Source organism: Eulemur rufifrons, chromosome 20, assembly GCF_041146395.1.
Source record: "Eulemur rufifrons isolate Redbay chromosome 20, OSU_ERuf_1, whole genome shotgun sequence".
Lineage (NCBI taxonomy): Eukaryota > Metazoa > Chordata > Mammalia > Primates > Lemuridae > Eulemur > Eulemur rufifrons.
This window is the reverse complement of record NC_091002.1, coordinates 41525170-41543464: the sequence shown is the minus strand read 5'-3', so window position 1 is coordinate 41543464 and position 18295 is coordinate 41525170. Positions and strand designations below refer to the sequence as shown.

Sequence of the window (18295 nt, the reverse complement as noted above, 5' to 3'; positions counted from 1 at the left end):
TAGACTAAGCTACTGTGACAGTGAGACCCCAAAATACAGTGGCTTAAACAAGATAGACGTTATGAGGTAGACCGGGAGGTGGCAAACTTTTTCTGTCAAGTGCCAGTCTAGGGCTGGGATTAGCTTCCATCTCAGATCCAAGATAGTCGCTCCAGCTCTGCCCATCACGCTGCCTTCTAGCCAGCAGGCGGAGGAAAAGGAGACAGTTTGTGTTATTTCTGCTCGCCCTCCATTGCCCAAGCTTAATCATATGTCCATGCCTAGCTGCAAGGGAAGCTGTAGTCTTTATTCTGGGTAGCCCTATGTCTGGCTAAAACAATGACAATGGAAGAAGCAAAGAATAGATATTGAGGACATCTAGTGGTCTTCGCCACAGTGGGCCAGGGTGTCTTTGGGGAGACCAGAAAGAAGTCTGTTTACAGTGGTCCTGGTGGGAGTTGACGGTGGCTTGGGGCAGGGTGGGGGCTCTGGGGGAAGAGAATGGAACAGATGCAGATGTTTATGACAATTGATCAGACTTGGCAACGGATCGGGTGTGGCGCAGAGGATGGGGCGGGGTGCAGCACATATGACTCCTGTGCTCCTGACTTGTGCAATCAGGTGCAGTTCTTGTCTAGAAAGTTCTCCACACAGCAGCAGCGGGTTGGTTAGCGGTTGCTGCCTTCATTATTGCCAGCAGGTGCGGCCGGGATTGCAAACCCGACGCCTGCAGAGACCGACAGATCCTGAAAGGGGTGCAGGGCCTGTGGCAAGCTGGGGGGCCTGTGCCCTGTCCAACGGAGCAGCTGCTCTCTCGCTCCAGCCAGGGGCTGCCGCTGGGAACGCCAGCTGGGTGAAGACAGAGCATCTGATTTGCCTATGGAATCTGAAAATCTGGATTTTGATGTGAAATCTCCCAATTTTGAAACGTGGGCAATTAAGTAAATTCTCAGCACCAGGGCCTCTGGGTTATATCGGCCGGGTGCCTTCAGCAGTGCCACTGCACCCCTTCCCACCCCTGTGACCGGCCTCCGCCTCCATCCTTTGCTGTCCAGCGCGGCGCCCCCACCCCTGCCCTTTGTGCCCACGAGCGCCCCCTGCAGGCCCCTGACTCCGCTCTCGCCCCAGCCCCCACCAGGGCCCGCCCCAGGCGGCCGGCAAAACCGCCAGCCTGCTCCCAATCCCCCTAATCGGATCTGCGCCAGTGACCCTGCTAATTAAAACTCGCCGGCTGTAATCCCCCCTTAAAGCTGGGGGAAGCGGAAGCACCATAAAAGGAGCGAGAGGTTTGACGGTCCGGAAGCCGCCGCCTCCTACGCCCTTGAAAACGTCTTGGGGAAACGCACAGCCGCGGGTTCGAGTCCTGGGTCTACCGCTTACCAGTCGTGACCCTGGAAAATTCACTTCATCCTCTTGGCTTCAGTTTCATTCATTTATCGAGTGTGTAGGAAGCACCCACGCTGTGGCAGGCACTGGTTTAGGAGCAGGAGGACAAGCAGGGAGCAAGACAGACCCGCCAGGGCCCTCGTGGAGCTGATACTTCACTGCGGGACAGAGAGGAGAAAGAATTTCAGCTCAGCCTGTGCGGTGATGGGAGGTGCTTGGGGGGTGTGGGATCCCAGAGGACAGGGGTGCCCAACTCAGAACTGGGGGCCAGAGAGGCTTTGCTGGAGCAAGTGGCCCCTGAGCTGAGGCCTGAAGGGGCAGCAGGAATGAGCCAGAAGTGGGTTGGGGTTGGGGTTGGGGTGGGGGTAACCTGGGCAAGGATCTGGAGGTGCAGGTTGGGAACTGTATGTGGCTTCAGCAGGAGTCAGTGTGGAGTATGCAGTGGCAAACAGGGAAAATGGGAGAGAAGAAAGGTGGTCTTAATGCAAAAGCAAAATCTCTATCATGCTTCTTCAGGTTCTCCTGCCTCTCTGATCTCATCTCCTCCCACTCCCCCCTCCTGCCCTGCCCTCTCAGCCCCAGCCACACCAAGCTTCTTTCCGTTGCTTGACATGCCAGGCTCATTCCCACCTCAGGGCCTTTGTATGTGCTGTGCCTGCAGCCTGGAACATTCAAATCTTTGAATGGCAGATACTCCTTCTCATCCTCCAGTCTCAGCAACCAGGGACCTCCTAAGAGAGGACTGCCCTGACCACCCAACCCCCTGCGGACACCCCCAGCGCTTTTCTACTAACGCCCCTGATTTGTTTCTTGCAATAACATGCAGCACTTAACACTGTCTGATATCGCCTTGCTACTTTCTTGGGGGGGGGGGTGTATATGTATACATATTTATTATTATTATTTTGTCTGTCTGTCTCTACCAGCTCTGTGAGGCCTGGGAAATTTTCTTTCTTCATGCTGCATCCTCGGCAACTAGCATAGCACTTAGTATGTGCTCAGGAAACATATGCCAACTAGATGCAAAGGAATCAGAACTTAACTGAGAGCCTGGGGAGCCATTGTAGAGTTTACACCAGGCTGTGGCTTGCTTGGATTTCTGCTTCTGTCCTGTGACCTATCAGTGTGGTTGTAGGTAGGGATGGGAAGCAAAGAGCTGCCCTTTATGGAAAGCAACTTTTCATGTAACTCTATGAAGGCTTATTTTACATATCATATAATGCACCCATTTCCAGTGTACAATTCAATGATTTTTAGTAAATTTTACCAGGTAGTATAACCATCACTGCAAATGAGTTTTGGAACATTTTCATCCCAATGAGATCTCTCAGGCCCATTAACTGTTAATCCCTATCCCCATCTTGGCAACCACTAACCTACTTTCTGTCTCTATAGATTTGCCTTATGTGGACATTTCCTATAAATAGAGTCATATAATACATGGCTTTTTGTGCCTGGCTTCTTTCACTTAGCATAATGTTTTCTCAGTTCATCCGCATTGTAGCATATATCACTACTTCATTCCTTTTTATGGATGAAGAATATTCCATTGTATGGATAGACCACATTTTGTTTATCCATTCATCAGTTGATGGACAAATGTTTCTACTTCGGGACTATGATGAATCCTGCTATTATAAACATGCATGTGTACAAAGAGCAATTTGCAAGCCCTAAACACTAGGAGCAGCTCCCAGCTTGACAAAGCTTCAAGGTTACTGTAGAGCCTTGATCACAATGGACTGTGTGACATGGGTGAGGCGCTTCCCTTCTCTGCTTGAATCTCCCCACCTTTCAGAGAGAAACTTAAGCACTTTCCTGCATGGACGTTCTGTACCTTGTCCACATTCCTGGAAGAGCAGTAGGTGTGCAGAGGCCATAACAGTCTGGGGGCATCACCTGGTGGTGATGAACCACCAAAGCTGGCAGTTAGGACGAGGAGGGCCTGGCTGCAGCACACCTGAATTCCACCCTGGGGACCCACCTGTTGATCTCCTCTCCCAGAGGACCAACACCCCCTCTCCCATTTGGTGCAGACAGGTGGGCCCCAGGATCTAGAGCCTCCTCGCAGGGAGGGAATTTGGGGACAGCCTCTGAGTCTCTGGCGCTGGCTCCCGCCTCTGCTCCCTGGGTTCCTGGAGTTCTGCCCAAACCCGATTGGGCTCAGATCCCAGAAAAGCAGAGGCCCCATAGGGGCCTGAGCTAGGTCCAGGAGGGCTCCCGGGTGGTGGCTCGTCCCCCACTCCTGGGGCCTATTCCAGAGACCTGATCGACACTGTCCATCTGGGCTCAAGAGCTGTTTAGAGGACGCCTGCTGCCTTAGCCAGTCACAGGGGGTCCATAGACCTAGCCCTGGCCTTCCAGAAGCAGCTAGTCCAGGGGCTGGGAGTGGCTGACACTAAGTTACCCAACTGATAATTTAGTAACAATATATATTAAGTGGTTGTTATGTGGTAAATGCTCAATTACTTTGATCTCCATTCTTTTTTAAATGTTTTAAATTTTTATTTTTTGTAAAGATGGAGTCTCACCATGTTGCTCAAGCTAGTCTCAAACTCCTGACCTCAAGTGATCCTCCCACCTCGGCCTCCCAAAATGCTGGGAGCCACCACACCCAGCCTTGTCTCCACTTTAGAGAAAAGGAAATGGTGGCTCAGAGAGGGGCAGTGACCTGTCCAAGGCCACGTAGCTGGGAAATAATAGCACTGGATTCAACCCAAGTTCAAAACCAGCTTATAAATAGTATAAAGCTGTGGAATAATAAAAACAGTAAGAGTTAAGAGTTATTGTGCCACAAATTAAGGGCCATATGAACTCATTGAATTCTCAGTCTTGCAATTAATCCCCTGTCTTATAGATGGGGAAACTGAGGCACACAGGGTTTAGTTGATGTTAGAAAGTTTCCCAGGCTGGAAGCGTGGCCCTGACTCTGTGGGCTTCAGTGGATCTGGAAGAGAAAATATTCTTGTAGGCAGGGCCAGGAGGGGTGGGGCAGGGGAGCCCCCCCAATGCTGTATTGCCACACATGCCATTTGGTGCAAGGAGATGGAGGCCCGGTGCGCTCTGACCCTCCCAACCCCAAGCAGCAGATACCGCCCCACCCCTAGGATCCAGCAGGGCCCCTGTTCCCCTTTTCTCCTTTGGCATCGTCAGGCTGTGGGGAGGGGAGGGGAGGGCACATTCTCAGTTACAAAGGGGGTGCCCGCCTTAGAATAGCAGACACCAAGGACTGTACAATAGCTGGGTGCATAATTCATGCGTCTGTCAGCAGAACATCAATTATGTGGGCCTTCCCTGGAGTCGTCTGGGGGTTAGAAGCTGGAGCAGGCTTCCCCTGCCAGCCTCTGGGGGAAACAGGATGTCCCAGCTCTTAAAGAAACAGACTCCCTGGAATGAGTCCGGCACAGCTTCCTGCAAGACCCAGCCTAAGGCCCACGGGCTGCCCTGTAAGATCTGCCCTACTGTGTGTCCCCCGCTCCACAACTCGTGAGGGGCTGACTGTTGGCATATCCCAGAGTTTCTCAGCCTCGGTACTATTGATGTTTTGGGGGCACAATTCATTGCTTTGGGGGGCTGTCCTGTACACTGTGGGATGTTTAGCAGCATCTGTGACTTCCACGTGCTGGATGCCAGGAGCACCCCTCCCCCAAGTCATAACAACTGAAAATTTCTGCAGAAATTGCCAAGTGTCCCCAGAGGTCAAAATCATCCCATTAAACACCACTGGTATATCTTCATTTTACAATTAAGGAAACTGAGTCAAGGGAAGTTTCGGTGCCCAAAGCCACTCAGCCAATGCATGGCAGAGCTGGGATTCCAGCTCCAGGAAGCACACTCCTGACCTCAGCACAGGAGCTCCAAAAAGCATGCTGCCAAAGGGTTTTATTCCAATAATCACATACCTATTTTGAACACCCCTAGCACAAAAAATCAGGGGTTTTGCATGTTATTTCTTAGGATAAGGCTAAAATAAGGTGAGTGGGCTTTTTTGGTTTTTGTTTTAACCAGTAAGGAAGGAGTGGAACAAGTAACAGAAGAATATATACAGTATGATGTCAAAACCAAGCAAAACAAAACAACGGTTTCTTTAGGGACATATATTTGTATTGAAAACTATACAGAAATGAAGGGATAAAAAAATCCACCTGTAGATTTTCTCTGGAGTGGGAAGAACACTCGGGAAGGATCAGTGTGCTGCTGCCCGCTCTGTTCTTGGATTTGGGTGGTGGGTTCACAGGTATTCGCTTGGTTAGGGTTCATAAATTATGTATAAGTTAGGTCTGCTTTTGTATGGATCGAATATTTCATTTTAGAAAGTGATTACAGAATTTTTTTCCAATGAGTACAAATCAAGAAACTAAGACTCAAAAGCTATTTTTTTTATCCGTGTCAGATACGACTATAGCAAAAAAATCAAGACTTCGGTCGAGCAACTGAGGTTGGGGGAACACTCACCGTGCAGCCCTCCGTTTCATCCTCACAGCCGGCCTCTAAAGGCACCAGAGTCTCTTGCAACCTGTGGTATCCCCTGTGTCATGCAAAGTGCCTCACACATAGTAGATGATCAATAAATATTTGCCAAATTGAAAAGTGAATTCTGGTTCTGGCCCTTCCAATTATAGCTCCGTGAACTTGCCCAGTAGTCAACAAACACTGGCAGCACCTGTCGGGTGTCACACCCTGGGCGAGGTGCTGGGGACACGCAGGTAAACCTCAGAACTGATCCCTGCCCCCACAATGCTTACAGATTCTGGACAAAATTGGCATGCACACCCGCCCACACACACACACACACACACACACACACCATGCACACATGTACACCCATAATGGGACGTATGTGGTAAGTATCCCCAAGGTCTGGCAGAATGATGAGGGAGCCCTGAGGGTGGAGCAGCCAGCCCTGCCTGGGGAAAGCAGGGACACTTCAGAGGGAAGGAGCCACGTGGCCTGGGTTTTAAAAGATGGATTGGAATTCACCGACAGACAGAAAGAGGCTCCGACATGCAGAGTTGACCAACCATAGCGTGTGGCTAGAGTAGTATGTAGTGTGGGAACCTGTGGCAGGAAAGGCCAGAGAGAGGGGTCAGAGTCAAAATGAGAGGGACTGAACAATGATGTGTCTTTACTAGGGACATCGCAGGTGCCAGAAACCCCACGCCACCCACGCAGCAGCTGGCTTTACTTACAGGATACCGCAGCAGTCTCAGACCAGGGCAGGAAGCAAAGTCCAGCTGGGTCACTCCAAGGCTGGGTGGTCTGGGCTGACAGGGTGGTGTGGGCTGCGATATTTCCGCTGTGATGATAGCTAGCATCTATTAGACACTCACTGTGTGCTGCTGGAATCTGTCCTAAGCACTTGGCATGTGTTAACACATTTAATCTTCACAGCACTTCTCTGAAGTAGATACTGTTGTTATCATCCCATTTTGCAGATAAGGAAAGCGAGGCTTAGAGAGGTTAAATAACTTGCTCACAGTAAGGAAGTGGCTCAGCTGGGGCTTGAGCCCAAAACAGGCTGATGCCCTGTGCACTTTCTTAGGACCCTTCTGTGTCCTCACTGCATCTGCCCTTTGCCTCTTCCCTTCATTCTCTGGCTTCTCTCGGAGGTTCAGCTTTCTGATGTTTTTTATGGCATCTCCATCCCCTGCAACTTGGAAGACACTTGCTTGGGGCTTGGGCTTATCATGGAGCTGGTTCCAGCCCAGATTCTCCTTGACTGTTTAATACAGGGGCTCACCCTTCCATAACCTACTCACCCCCCGGATCCCTGAGCTCAAATTCTCAAGGGTGAGTTGGCTGAGCCCAGCATACAGATTGGCTCAGCCTGGATTTTCTGTCCAACCCTGGGCCGATCCGCAGCAGCCAGGATCAGATGGTACAAACAGTGACCAGTCCCCCACCCCCTTCAGCAGGGGCAGGGGAAGAGGAAGGGCAAGTCTCCAAAACAAAGACAGGTGTACAGAGGGTTTAGGGGTTTTCATTTAGTCCTGAGGAGTCCTGGAGATTTATTAAGCAGAGGACTAATGTGATTGGATTTATATTTTTTGAAAAAAGACACTCAGAGCAATTTATTACATCTACTTGCTTTTCTGCATAGTCTGAGATTGGCCTAGATTCCATTAATTTCAACAAATATCCACTGAGCCCTTTCTCTAGGTCAAGCCCTCTTCTTGACGGGTAGCTATTATTATTAGTATCATTGTTGTGAAGGTAGCACCCCATCCCATAATAGTATGAACCACTGGTTTGGCTCTGGAGTCAGCAAACCATGGCCCACCAGTCAAATTTAGTCCACTGTCTGTTTTTGTAAATAAAGTTTTATTGAAACACAGCTATGCCCATTAGTTCATGTATTCTCCAAGGTTGCCTTCATGCTCCCAATGCAGAGTCAAGGAGTAACAACAGGGGGTACATGGGCCTCAAAGCCTAAAGTAGTTTCTGTCTGGCCCTCTGTAAGTTTGCTGACCCTGGGCTTGCTGATTAGCTTTAAATCATTTCAATTCAATTCTCTGGGACCCAGTTTTCACACCCAGATGATAAATGGGTTCAGATAAATTATCTTTTTAGCTCAAATATTCAGTCATTAAGTGACCAGTGAGATGTGAAAATGCTCCCGAACATTGAGATGTACCCTATAGACACAGGGTACTATGATGATCATCCCCTTGGTCGTTGATTACTAAATCCCACTCTCTTCTTCTCACAGATCCTCGCCATAATTTCCATCATGTTCATCGTCCTCTCCACCATTGCCCTGTCCCTCAACACACTGCCCGAGCTGCAGAGCCTCGATGAGTTCGGCCAGACCACAGACAATCCGCAGCTGGCCCACGTGGAGGCCGTGTGCATTGCATGGTTCACCATGGAATACCTGCTGCGGTTCCTCTCCTCACCTAAGAAGTGGAAGTTCTTCAAGGGCCCGCTCAACGCCATTGACTTGTTGGCCATCCTGCCATACTACGTCACCATCTTCCTCACCGAATCCAACAAGAGTGTGCTGCAGTTCCAGAATGTCCGCCGGGTGGTCCAGATCTTCCGCATCATGCGTATTCTCCGAATCCTTAAGCTTGCGCGCCACTCCACTGGCCTCCAGTCTTTGGGCTTCACTCTGCGGAGGAGCTACAACGAGCTGGGCTTGCTCATCCTCTTCCTTGCCATGGGCATCATGATCTTCTCCAGCCTTGTCTTCTTTGCCGAGAAGGATGAGGATGACACCAAGTTCAAAAGCATCCCGGCCTCTTTCTGGTGGGCCACCATCACCATGACAACCGTTGGGTATGGAGACATCTACCCCAAGACTCTCCTGGGGAAAATTGTTGGGGGGCTCTGCTGCATCGCGGGAGTCCTGGTGATTGCTCTTCCTATCCCCATCATCGTCAATAATTTCTCTGAGTTCTATAAGGAGCAGAAGAGGCAGGAGAAAGCAATCAAACGGAGGGAGGCTCTGGAGAGAGCCAAGCGGAATGGCAGCATTGTGTCCATGAACATGAAGGATGCTTTTGCCCGGAGCATCGAAATGATGGACATCGTGGTTGAGAAAAATGGGGAGAGTATGAGTAAGAAGGATAAAGTGCAAGATAACCACTTGTCTCCCAATAAATGGAAATGGACAAAGAGGACACTGTCTGAGACCAGCTCGAGTAAGTCCTTTGAAACCAAGGAGCAGGGATCCCCTGAGAAGGCCAGATCATCGTCTAGTCCTCAGCATCTGAATGTTCAGCAATTGGAAGACATGTACAATAAGATGGCCAAGACCCAATCCCAACCTATCCTCAATACCAAGGAGTCAGCAACACAGAGCAAACCAAAGGAAGAACTTGAAATGGAGAGTATCCCCAGCCCTGTAGCCCCTCTGCCCACTCGCACAGAAGGGGTCATTGACATGCGAAGTATGTCGAGCATTGATAGCTTCATTAGTTGTGCCACAGACTTCCCTGAAGCCACCAGATTCTCCCACAGCCCTTTAACATCACTCCCCAGCAAGACTGGGGGCAGCATGGCCCCAGAGGTGGGCTGGCGGGGAGCTCTGGGTGCCAGTGGTGGTAGGTTCATAGAGGCCAACCCGAGCCCTGATGCCAGCCATCACTCTAGTTTCTTCATCGAGAGCCCCAAGAGTTCCATGAAGACCAACAACCCCTTGAAGCTCCGAGCACTTAAAGTCAACTTCATGGAGGGAGACCCCAGTCCATTACTCCCCACTCTGGGGATGTACCATGACCCTCTTAGGAACCGGGGGGGTGCTACAGCTGCTGTCGCTGGACTGGAGTGTGCCACACTCTTGGACAAGCCTGTGCTGAGCCCAGAGTCCTCCATCTACACTACAGCAAGTGCTAGGACACCCCCCCGGTCACCCGAGAAACACACAGCAATAGCATTCAGCTTTGAGGCGGGAATCCACCAGTACATTGACGCAGACACAGATGAGGAGGGGCAGCTGCTCTACAGTGTGGACTCCAGCCCTCCCAAAAGCCTCCAAGGGAGCACCAGCCCCAAGTTCAGTGTCGGGACAAGATCAGACAAGAACCACTTTGAAAGCTCCCCCTTACCCACCTCCCCTAAGTTCTTAAGGCAGAACTGTATTTACTCTACAGAAGCATTGACTGGAAAAGGCCCCAGTGGTCAGGAAAAGTGCAAACTTGAGAACCACATCTCCCCCGATGTCCGCGTGTTGCCGGGGGCGGGAGCCCATGGCAGCTCACAGGATCAGGGCCTCTGAACTGCCCCGCCATGGAGGAGAGACTTTGGGGCAAGATCCAAAGAGGAGGGCTGCTCAGAAAAGCCTCAGAGCTTTTCTTCATGAACTCTGACACAGAAAGGCCCTGCAAAGCCCCCAGGAAGAAGAGAGACTCCAGAGAAGGCTCCCTAAGACCTTGAGAGCCATGACAGGTTCATCAGCATGAAGTTGGCCAAGCCATAGGGTACAGCGCCTCCTTGTAACAATTCCATTGCCCTCTTTGGGAGATGACATGAGCAGAACTCACAGCCACCACTACTACCATTCCAGACATAACTGAGGCCACCTACTCCCCAACCTTCTCTTCGAGGGCAGCATTTCCATCCCTCCTGACAGCTGGAGAAAGATGCTGGAACAAGTGGCTGGTGTCGAAAGAGTGGGTTGACCAGTTTGGTATTGGGTGTTGCCCGGCCACCTCTAGGAACGCCTGTCCATCTCCTCCTGGATGGATCCCACAGTTAGAAGGCTACAGACAATGCTTGTGTCATGGGGAAATCTCTGCGCCATAAGCAACGATCCCAGCGCAAAACTCTTACTCAAATGTCTTCATTGACTTCGGTGTTCCATAGTACCTGAGATTTTATATTTTGAGATATCATAGGTGAGTTGCACCACTTGTACTCAATTCTAATTGCCCCCTGGCGATCTGGGAAGGGGTCAGAAGGCGGGCACTCAGCCAACAGTATGAACTCGGAGCGTTGCTTTAGGGTTGTAGGAGGAAAACGCTTTCTGTATATCACTAGTGTAGACACAAAAGATATGCAAGTGTCAAATATGCAAAAGAAATAGCTTATTCAAAGAGACTGTGTGTTCCTAAAGAACAGCATAAAAATCTGATTTTTTTTTTTTACCTGCAAAAATGAAAGGAAAAAAAATACCCATAATTGAAATGCCCAGTTCAGACTTTGAATACTTCCTGCTATGGCAGGGAAAGCGCCTACTATAATAGAAATTCTTCTTTGTTTCCTGTGGTTTTCAAGCTAAAAAATTAAAATAAAAAGCACTTTATGTTTTTCAAAAATAGGTTCTACCAGGGACAGTGTCAACATCTTGCACTTTAAAACAAGCATTATTTCCGTGGGCCACTTGTTGGGACTGTAGTTGGGTTGTTGCTACAAGCCTGTTTCTGGCCACGGTGGGTGATATTGTGCTGGCATCACTGTCTGCCATATAACAGTCTTTGAGCTCCTTTCCTGTCCCTCTGAAGCATCCCCTTAACCCTCACGGGTCAGGAGGGGTTCTTGGCCCTCGGGTGGGGCCTCTCATAAAGTCAAGTGTACAGGAGACATGCACATCTCAGAAGGACACAGTGACAGTTGGACACTGGGTGTCTCACTCTGTTCCCTTTCTTGTCAACCAGCCATTGGTGTGTTTTCAGTGTCACTGTCTGTACGAAAAGCTCAACTCTCCTTCCTGCAGCCATCAATGCAGCCGGTACAGACAAAAGCAATAAGTATGTGTGCACATCCTGAGCGGTTCTGCTGTTTCTCTTGATGTTGGTCTTCCTGTCCTAGTTCGATGAGCTGGCACTGTCCTGCCTGCTTTTAGTCCAACAGCATGGTGTTGTTGGCCACTCCTCAGTACAGTGACATTGGGTTGAACCACTGATTGATACAATGCTATGGTGTTGGCTCATCTGTCAGTAAAGATAACATGTTATTGGTCTGCTTGTCTGTGGTACAATGGAACAATGTTGGTCTCTTTATAATGTTGACAGATGATGTCCCGAGTACAATAGTGTAGGTCTGCCTATCCTCAATACAGTAACAGGCATATGTCTTCCCGACGGAACAAAGACAGTGTTGGTTCACCTGTTCTTAATATAACCTGTTGCTGGTCTGCATATTGGTACAACGGCATGACCCAGCTGTCAGTACACAAATATTATGGAGTTGTTCTGCCTGCCCTCTGTATAATGGCATGAGATTGGGCCACCTGTCACAGGTATGATGACATGGGGTCATTCCACCACCATTAAAAATGCTTGTTCTCTGCTGTATACAAATCCAGTTCATACCACTTCTCAGCATCTCCAGGGACTGTGGATCCCCCAAGAGGGTTCAGTCCTGTTCTTAGGTATCTTCAGATACCCGCACAACAAATGCAAAGGGACTCAGGGGCGTGGGGAGTGTGAGATCCGTCTGTGCCAGTTGGCACACCCGAGGGAGGGAGCAGCGGCTCTTCCACAACACTTTGCTGAGCACACAGTCTGGGTCGGGGGCCTCTTGAGCAGCGACTGTGGAACGGTTCCCCGCCGGCCGTCTCGGTTCCCTGCCGGCAGTCTCGTGTGTCTCCTGTTTTCATCACCATCCATGTCCGCCATCAGCACAAATGTGAAATTCAGGGAAAACAAACAAATGCTTTTTGATAAAAGTAAATAGTTGTGATTTCTGATTCAGATATTTTTAGAGCTGACGCTATCTGTAAAAATTAATAATGATAATAATATAGTCTATTTTACATATCAGGAAAGTGAATATGTTTAAATATAGCCATATATAGTGAGAAGGAACTTACCACCCCTTCTTCAAATCGAGGCATTTCATTTGTTGGTTGAAGCAGATGAGAAGTGTACAGATTGGAAATTCTTTCTTTTTATTAAAAAACTAATAACCAATTGGTGCAACTCTCCTTGTAACCAAAGGCCCTTTCTGCCTTGTGTCATGTAGGACCTGGCCCTTCCTTCCTTGTGTACTTTGTCTGACCTTAGAGTAGCATTTTATTGAGTCACTTTTGAAGGATGAATTCAGAAGTATCATTAAGAACCTACCTTTTCAGGCTTAATAGCCAGAGTCCTATAGAGTTCTTATAGAAACAGAATAATTGAAATTCAGCATATACTATGCTTAGAAAGTATTCCGTTTTGGTTTTGTTTTGTTTTTTTTCTTTTACTTCTGCGTGTATGCATTGTGGGAATGTAGCTTTTACCCTGTGCTCAATACAAAATAGAATGTTGTTACGTTTTCCCAGCCCCCATCCACCAAAAGGAAACATACCCAGGTTTGTAATATGTGTATACCCAACCTGTACCTACGTACACGTATGTACACGCACTGGGAAATCTACCTACGCGTCTCCACTGAGAAGTGAACTTGACAGGCCTTGAAAGAGAAGAGGAAGGCAATGGTTTGGAGGCACATACTGCTTTGACTTGGCGGTTCATTTCCCACCCATTCCTCAACCAACGAAAGCAGAAAGGAACAAATCCACCCAAACAAATGATACAAGGAGGGGCTGGAGGGGAATGGATGCTGGCCGCTTTGGCGATTCAAGGAAACTCATCCAGAACCCAGCTGAACTTGAGTTCCAACTTCCACCATTATCAGAAAGGGCTAGGGACCGGGCAGCTACGTGTCCCAATCACACGGGTGAGAGTCTGCAACCAGCGGTGGGCGAGCTGGGCGAGCTTTGCAGGAGAGAGTGTGTTCACCTCTTTATCTTTGGGCAAAAGAAAACAACAGGACTTTGGTGCAGTAGATTTCGCAGTGCCTTCTTTAGGAATTCTATCTTAAGCACACTTTAAAGGGGAAGAAAAAAGAGGAGAGAACGTTTGTTCCTGTGAAGTCCCTTTCTCAACAGAACTGGGGATGAAGAATGAAGAAGAAGAGTAAGAAGGGGACAGAGCAAAATCCTGAGAAGGTCATTTCCTTTCAACTCCCCCGGCTTGCCCCTGAGCACGGCTGGTGACACGAACTTTTGCAAACTGACTCCCAACTTCTCCTCCACTGTGTCTTGGTAACTGTAGCTGCCCTTTCTCCTAATAATAAGATCCATGTTTCTACGGAGAAAAACAAAACAGTATTCTCTTCTGTAAAACTGTAATGTATTGTTGATATTTGTAACTATTGTATATTTCTGTCTTGCTCCAGTCACAGCTGGAGTGTCGAGTCCACGGACAAGGGGATATTTAAAATTCACCACGGACAAGGGCCACTAAAGCCAGGTCTCTATCTCTCTCCTCTCCTTATTTCTCTGCCAACTAGTCTCCCGTAACATAACCCCAGGCTTTTCGGCCTCAAGTCAAGAAACTTGGAATCAAAGGAGGGCAAGACAAAAAGCCCCCCAGGACATGCTCCTTCAGGAACGAACTTTTTCTGTAGCTGCGAAGTGGACAAAAGGAAGAAGAGGGCTCCCCTGAGACCCCAGCCGGACAAAGGAGAGCGTCCACCCCGAGCCGATGTTTCCTCGCCTACCACCGCTTGTAGGACAGCATCCGAATGCTCTCCCATCGCTCCGCCCGGGTGGCCCAAACCAGCCCTGGCTACACCCAGAAATAAGAGTTACCTCTGCATTTTCTGTTGCCATTTTTTTGGCTCTAGAAGTATCTGATGCGCGACTACGTCATAGGATGTCCACGCATCTCAGAGTAGTCTATTTTTCTGTTCAGATAAAATATATATATATGTATTTTTAGCAAATTTATAATAGGGCAATTGAGTCTAATTTCTTCTTTTGTAATACAGAATACTATCTTAGGAGTTTCATTGTTGGTCATTCTCGTAGCTTTGATATTTTCTGGTGTTTTTCATTTTCTCCCATTGTCCCTTGGGCTGTTTTTTCTTTTCTTCCTTTTGATTCTGATTTCTTGGGAGTAGGGAAAGACTTCGGGGTCTGACTTCCTTGCGGAGGCATTTCCTGACACTGGGCCTAGGGTCTGCCGATGCTGTTACTTTCCTCATTCAGTCTGTGTGTGTCTCCTGTTCATTGTGCTTAAGAATCCAGGGCGTGAATGCAGGCGGGAGACCAAGGGAAGCAGAGCTCCAGATGGCCCTCCAGAGCAGCATGGCATGTGGGCTGGTTTAGCTCATCCCCTGCTCCCCTCCAGGGATCTGAAGAGACTGAGTTTTTTTATCCCCAGAGATCTTGAAACCAAAAATCTCACGCAAGCGAACTTCCCACTGCCATTTCTAAGACCCAGAACACACCTAAGTTCCTTTTGGCTGGGCTGTTCCCACATCCAGCACCCTGTAACATCTGATAAGATCTGTAACATCAATCAGATACAAAGGCCAGAGCTTTTTCAGGTCCTTGCAAACCTCAGAAGAACATGCTGGGCCTCAGATCTCATCGACTTCTTATCAGTTCCTCATTTCAATCCATTTCTAACAGCTGCACCAAAAAACAATGGCCAGACACCCTGGCAGCCAAACCCTGAGATGAGATGTCCCCAGAATCTGCCAGCTCATCTCCCCTCCCTTTCCCAGCTGCCTGGCTCCACAGAGCAAGAGATGTGTGGCAAGGACAGTTGTACTTTTATAGCTCCCACCTGTCCAAGCCTTGCAGAGTTTTTGGACTGTCCTGATAATTAATTCCACAGCCTCGGGTGGGCAGAGGACACCTCACTGAGCGAGATCTTCAGCAGAAAGTGATTCTCCATCCATCAGCTCACACAGGAGGAAGAAAGGCCAGATAATCTCCAACTTGCACTCATTTCCGTTCTGGCATCCCACCTCCCTCCCTGACAGCTGTGGGGCTCTGGGCTCTGCCCAGAATCAGAGATTTGAGCCAAACCAGGACCCCCAGGTGGCAGTGAACCATCCCCATCAAATGACTCTCAGAGAGGAACCCAACCCAAATATGAATTTATTATTCTGGACTATGACCCTAATCAGCATTTTCCCACCCCAAAAATTCCTGGTAGTCTAGGTTGAACCAGAGCCAAATAATATAGACAAGATTTTTTAAAACTTTTGCGCAAGAGCAACAAAACCAAAAAAAAAAAAAAAAATTGTCTCCCAGTAACTTCCTAGGTTTGATGCCCAGATAAGCAAACACCCTTGCTTGTGGCTGTTTTTATCAAGACTGAACAATCAAGGAAATTCTCCCTCTTTATTTCTTGGGGTGTGTGTTTGTGGGCGGGCAGATGGGGAAGGTTTTGAACATTCTGGGCACAGGCTCGAGCCAGAGGCAAAGGCGTAGAGCACAGTTAGCAGGAGCTCCACTTCTAGGCTCTGGAGCTGTCAGAGGGGGTGCCCAAGAGGCAAGGTGGCAGCAGGACACCCTGCTTCCTCCCGGCTCCTTGTCTTGGAAAATTTTAATGGCCCTCTACCTATCCAGCTCATCCCCAATGACTGGCCAGGTACCACACTGGACTGAGACTCATGCTTCCCAGGCCAGGCAGAGAGCAATCCATGAAGCCCCCATCGCTGGCTGGCTGTCCTACGGTGCTCTAGCCCTTCTGCCCAGACCCTGTGCCCTCATGAGCCTGAGGCTTTCTGTACAAGAGACGCAATTATCTGTTACCCATTAGCCAGCCCAGTGCACAACTGTCCAGGCAATAGCAAATGGCACCAGTCCAAAAGGGTTTTTTTTTTTTTTTTGCTGGTAAATAAAACAGGAGATCCCATTCAAGACCTTTGAAAGTCCCCAGCCACGAAGTAAATCCCGAAGGGCCAGAAGGGAGAGGCAGCCACAATCCGGTTTCACAGCAAAGCAAGTCTTTGGCTGCCTCCAAGCAGAAAGTCCGCTCACCCACGTCTGTGACGTCCTCCCCAAATCGGCCCGGACCCTGCATCCTCCAAGGGAAGCATTTGATGAGAGCGATTTTGTGTGTGGTGGGTTTGGAGGAACCTCAAACCCTTCAACCTCAGGTTGAAGCCAAGTCCAGGTGGTCTGGGTGGTTTTAGTATGAGGTTTGGCAGGATGATGTGTTTGGATGGGTAGACCAGGCAGCTGCCTTCTTCCAGAACCCAAATAAAACAAAACTCAGTTTCCAAGATCCCCTTCTAGAAGCTCTGCCCTGCAAAAATAGCTCAAATTGCAATAATGGAAGGCGTATTGCACAGTTCGTGAAAATGCAGGAAACTCCCAATCCTGTTCCATCAGAATGCCCGCAAGGGGCATGCGTGGATCGCCCCGCCCTTCCTGCTTCCTGGAGCTGAACCAGGTTTGGAAAGAAGGCGGCAGCACAGAAGAGGCCCCAAAAGCTCTGTCTTCTCCACGGCTTGGTTCATGGCCCCGTAGGCTCCATTAGGGTTTGGGGCTCCCTCCTGTACGAGCTGGACATCTGAGAGTTGGGTGTGCCTGAATGTGGGGGACGAGAGGGGTCCGTGGCCGCTCGGCCGGGCAGCTGGCACCTTTGCTCTCCACATCCATTTTGATTTCAATCCAAGGTCTAGGGCTGGGAACCCCATTTCTGCACTAGAAATTCAGGGTCACCCCCAATGCATGCCCTTGGCACGTACTGGTCGTCCAGCCTGTGTTTTTTGAGTGAGTGGGTGTGAGAATGAGTGGGCGTGAGAGTGGCCTCTGAGAGAACAATGGGCTGCGTGGCTGTGGGTGAACAGGGGAGCTTGTGATGTTGCTCGCTGGGAGGAGAGGACAAAGAGGGCACCCCTCTCCCACTGAAGCCCATAACTGCTCCGTCAACGCCATCTGTTCTTTGACTCAATCTAGGGTCAAGGTGACGTCCAAATTTGACACTTGTGGGCCCCAAGCTGATAAGGGCCACAGCCCTCTCAGAGCCACGCTTCTGGCGCCCCGTGGGATAGCCCCACCTCCTTCCTACTCCCCTACCCTGCATTGTTCAGGCTCATGTTCTAGTTTAGCTCACACATGGCCCATGGGGAGACCACCAAGTGGTTTTCCAATGGGCTAAGTCAAGAGTCCAAAGTTGGGGCTTCCCGTGGTCTGGGGCTTGCTGGGGCAGGAACATGGGAGCCAACATCTGGAAACTGGATTGCATTCCCTGAGCCGTGGGAGCCCAGCTGTATATGAGGGCCAGCCTGTCCTCCAGCTTTTAGAGCCAATGGTCTCCTTTTTCCTGAGCCCCGAGGCCCCCCCGCCCCCCCACCCCGTGACAGTATGTGCCCTGATCCCATCAGCTTAGACCCTGTCTCTCCCAGAACCTGTGGTGTGAGGTTGGGGCTTTTCTGCCAGCAAAGCCATTCTGATCACCCCACCCTTGATGAGGGCCAAGCCAACCACATTAGCCATAAATGACCAATGTCCTCAGCCGCTTTTTTCTCGGGGGTGTGTTCATGGTCCTGTTCATCTCTTGTCAGTTGACGTCTCTAGTCCTTCCTGTAAAGGTGAAAATGAGCATTACACGTGTGCACGCATGCACACACGCACACACACACACACGCACACACGCACACACATACACACAGAATCCAAACAACAAAAACCCAGTGTCTTTTATGCATGTAGTGAGATGAAATTGTGATCCTTGTGTGACCTCCAGCTGCTGTC

At 49.5% G+C, this 18295-nt stretch overlaps 1 protein-coding gene across 1 annotated transcript in view; it reads left to right on the top strand.

The window, feature by feature from the left end:
• Nucleotides 1-10283, top strand: part of KCNB1 (potassium voltage-gated channel subfamily B member 1) — a 91435-nt gene extending 81152 nt beyond the window's left edge. The window contains exon 2 of the mRNA XM_069495978.1: nucleotides 8075-10283. Within this exon, the coding sequence (XP_069352079.1) occupies nucleotides 8075-10084 (2010 nt within the window). The 3' untranslated portion in view covers nucleotides 10085-10283. The remainder of the gene's footprint in view (nucleotides 1-8074) is intronic.
• The last annotated feature ends 8012 nt before the right edge of the window (nucleotides 10284-18295 follow it).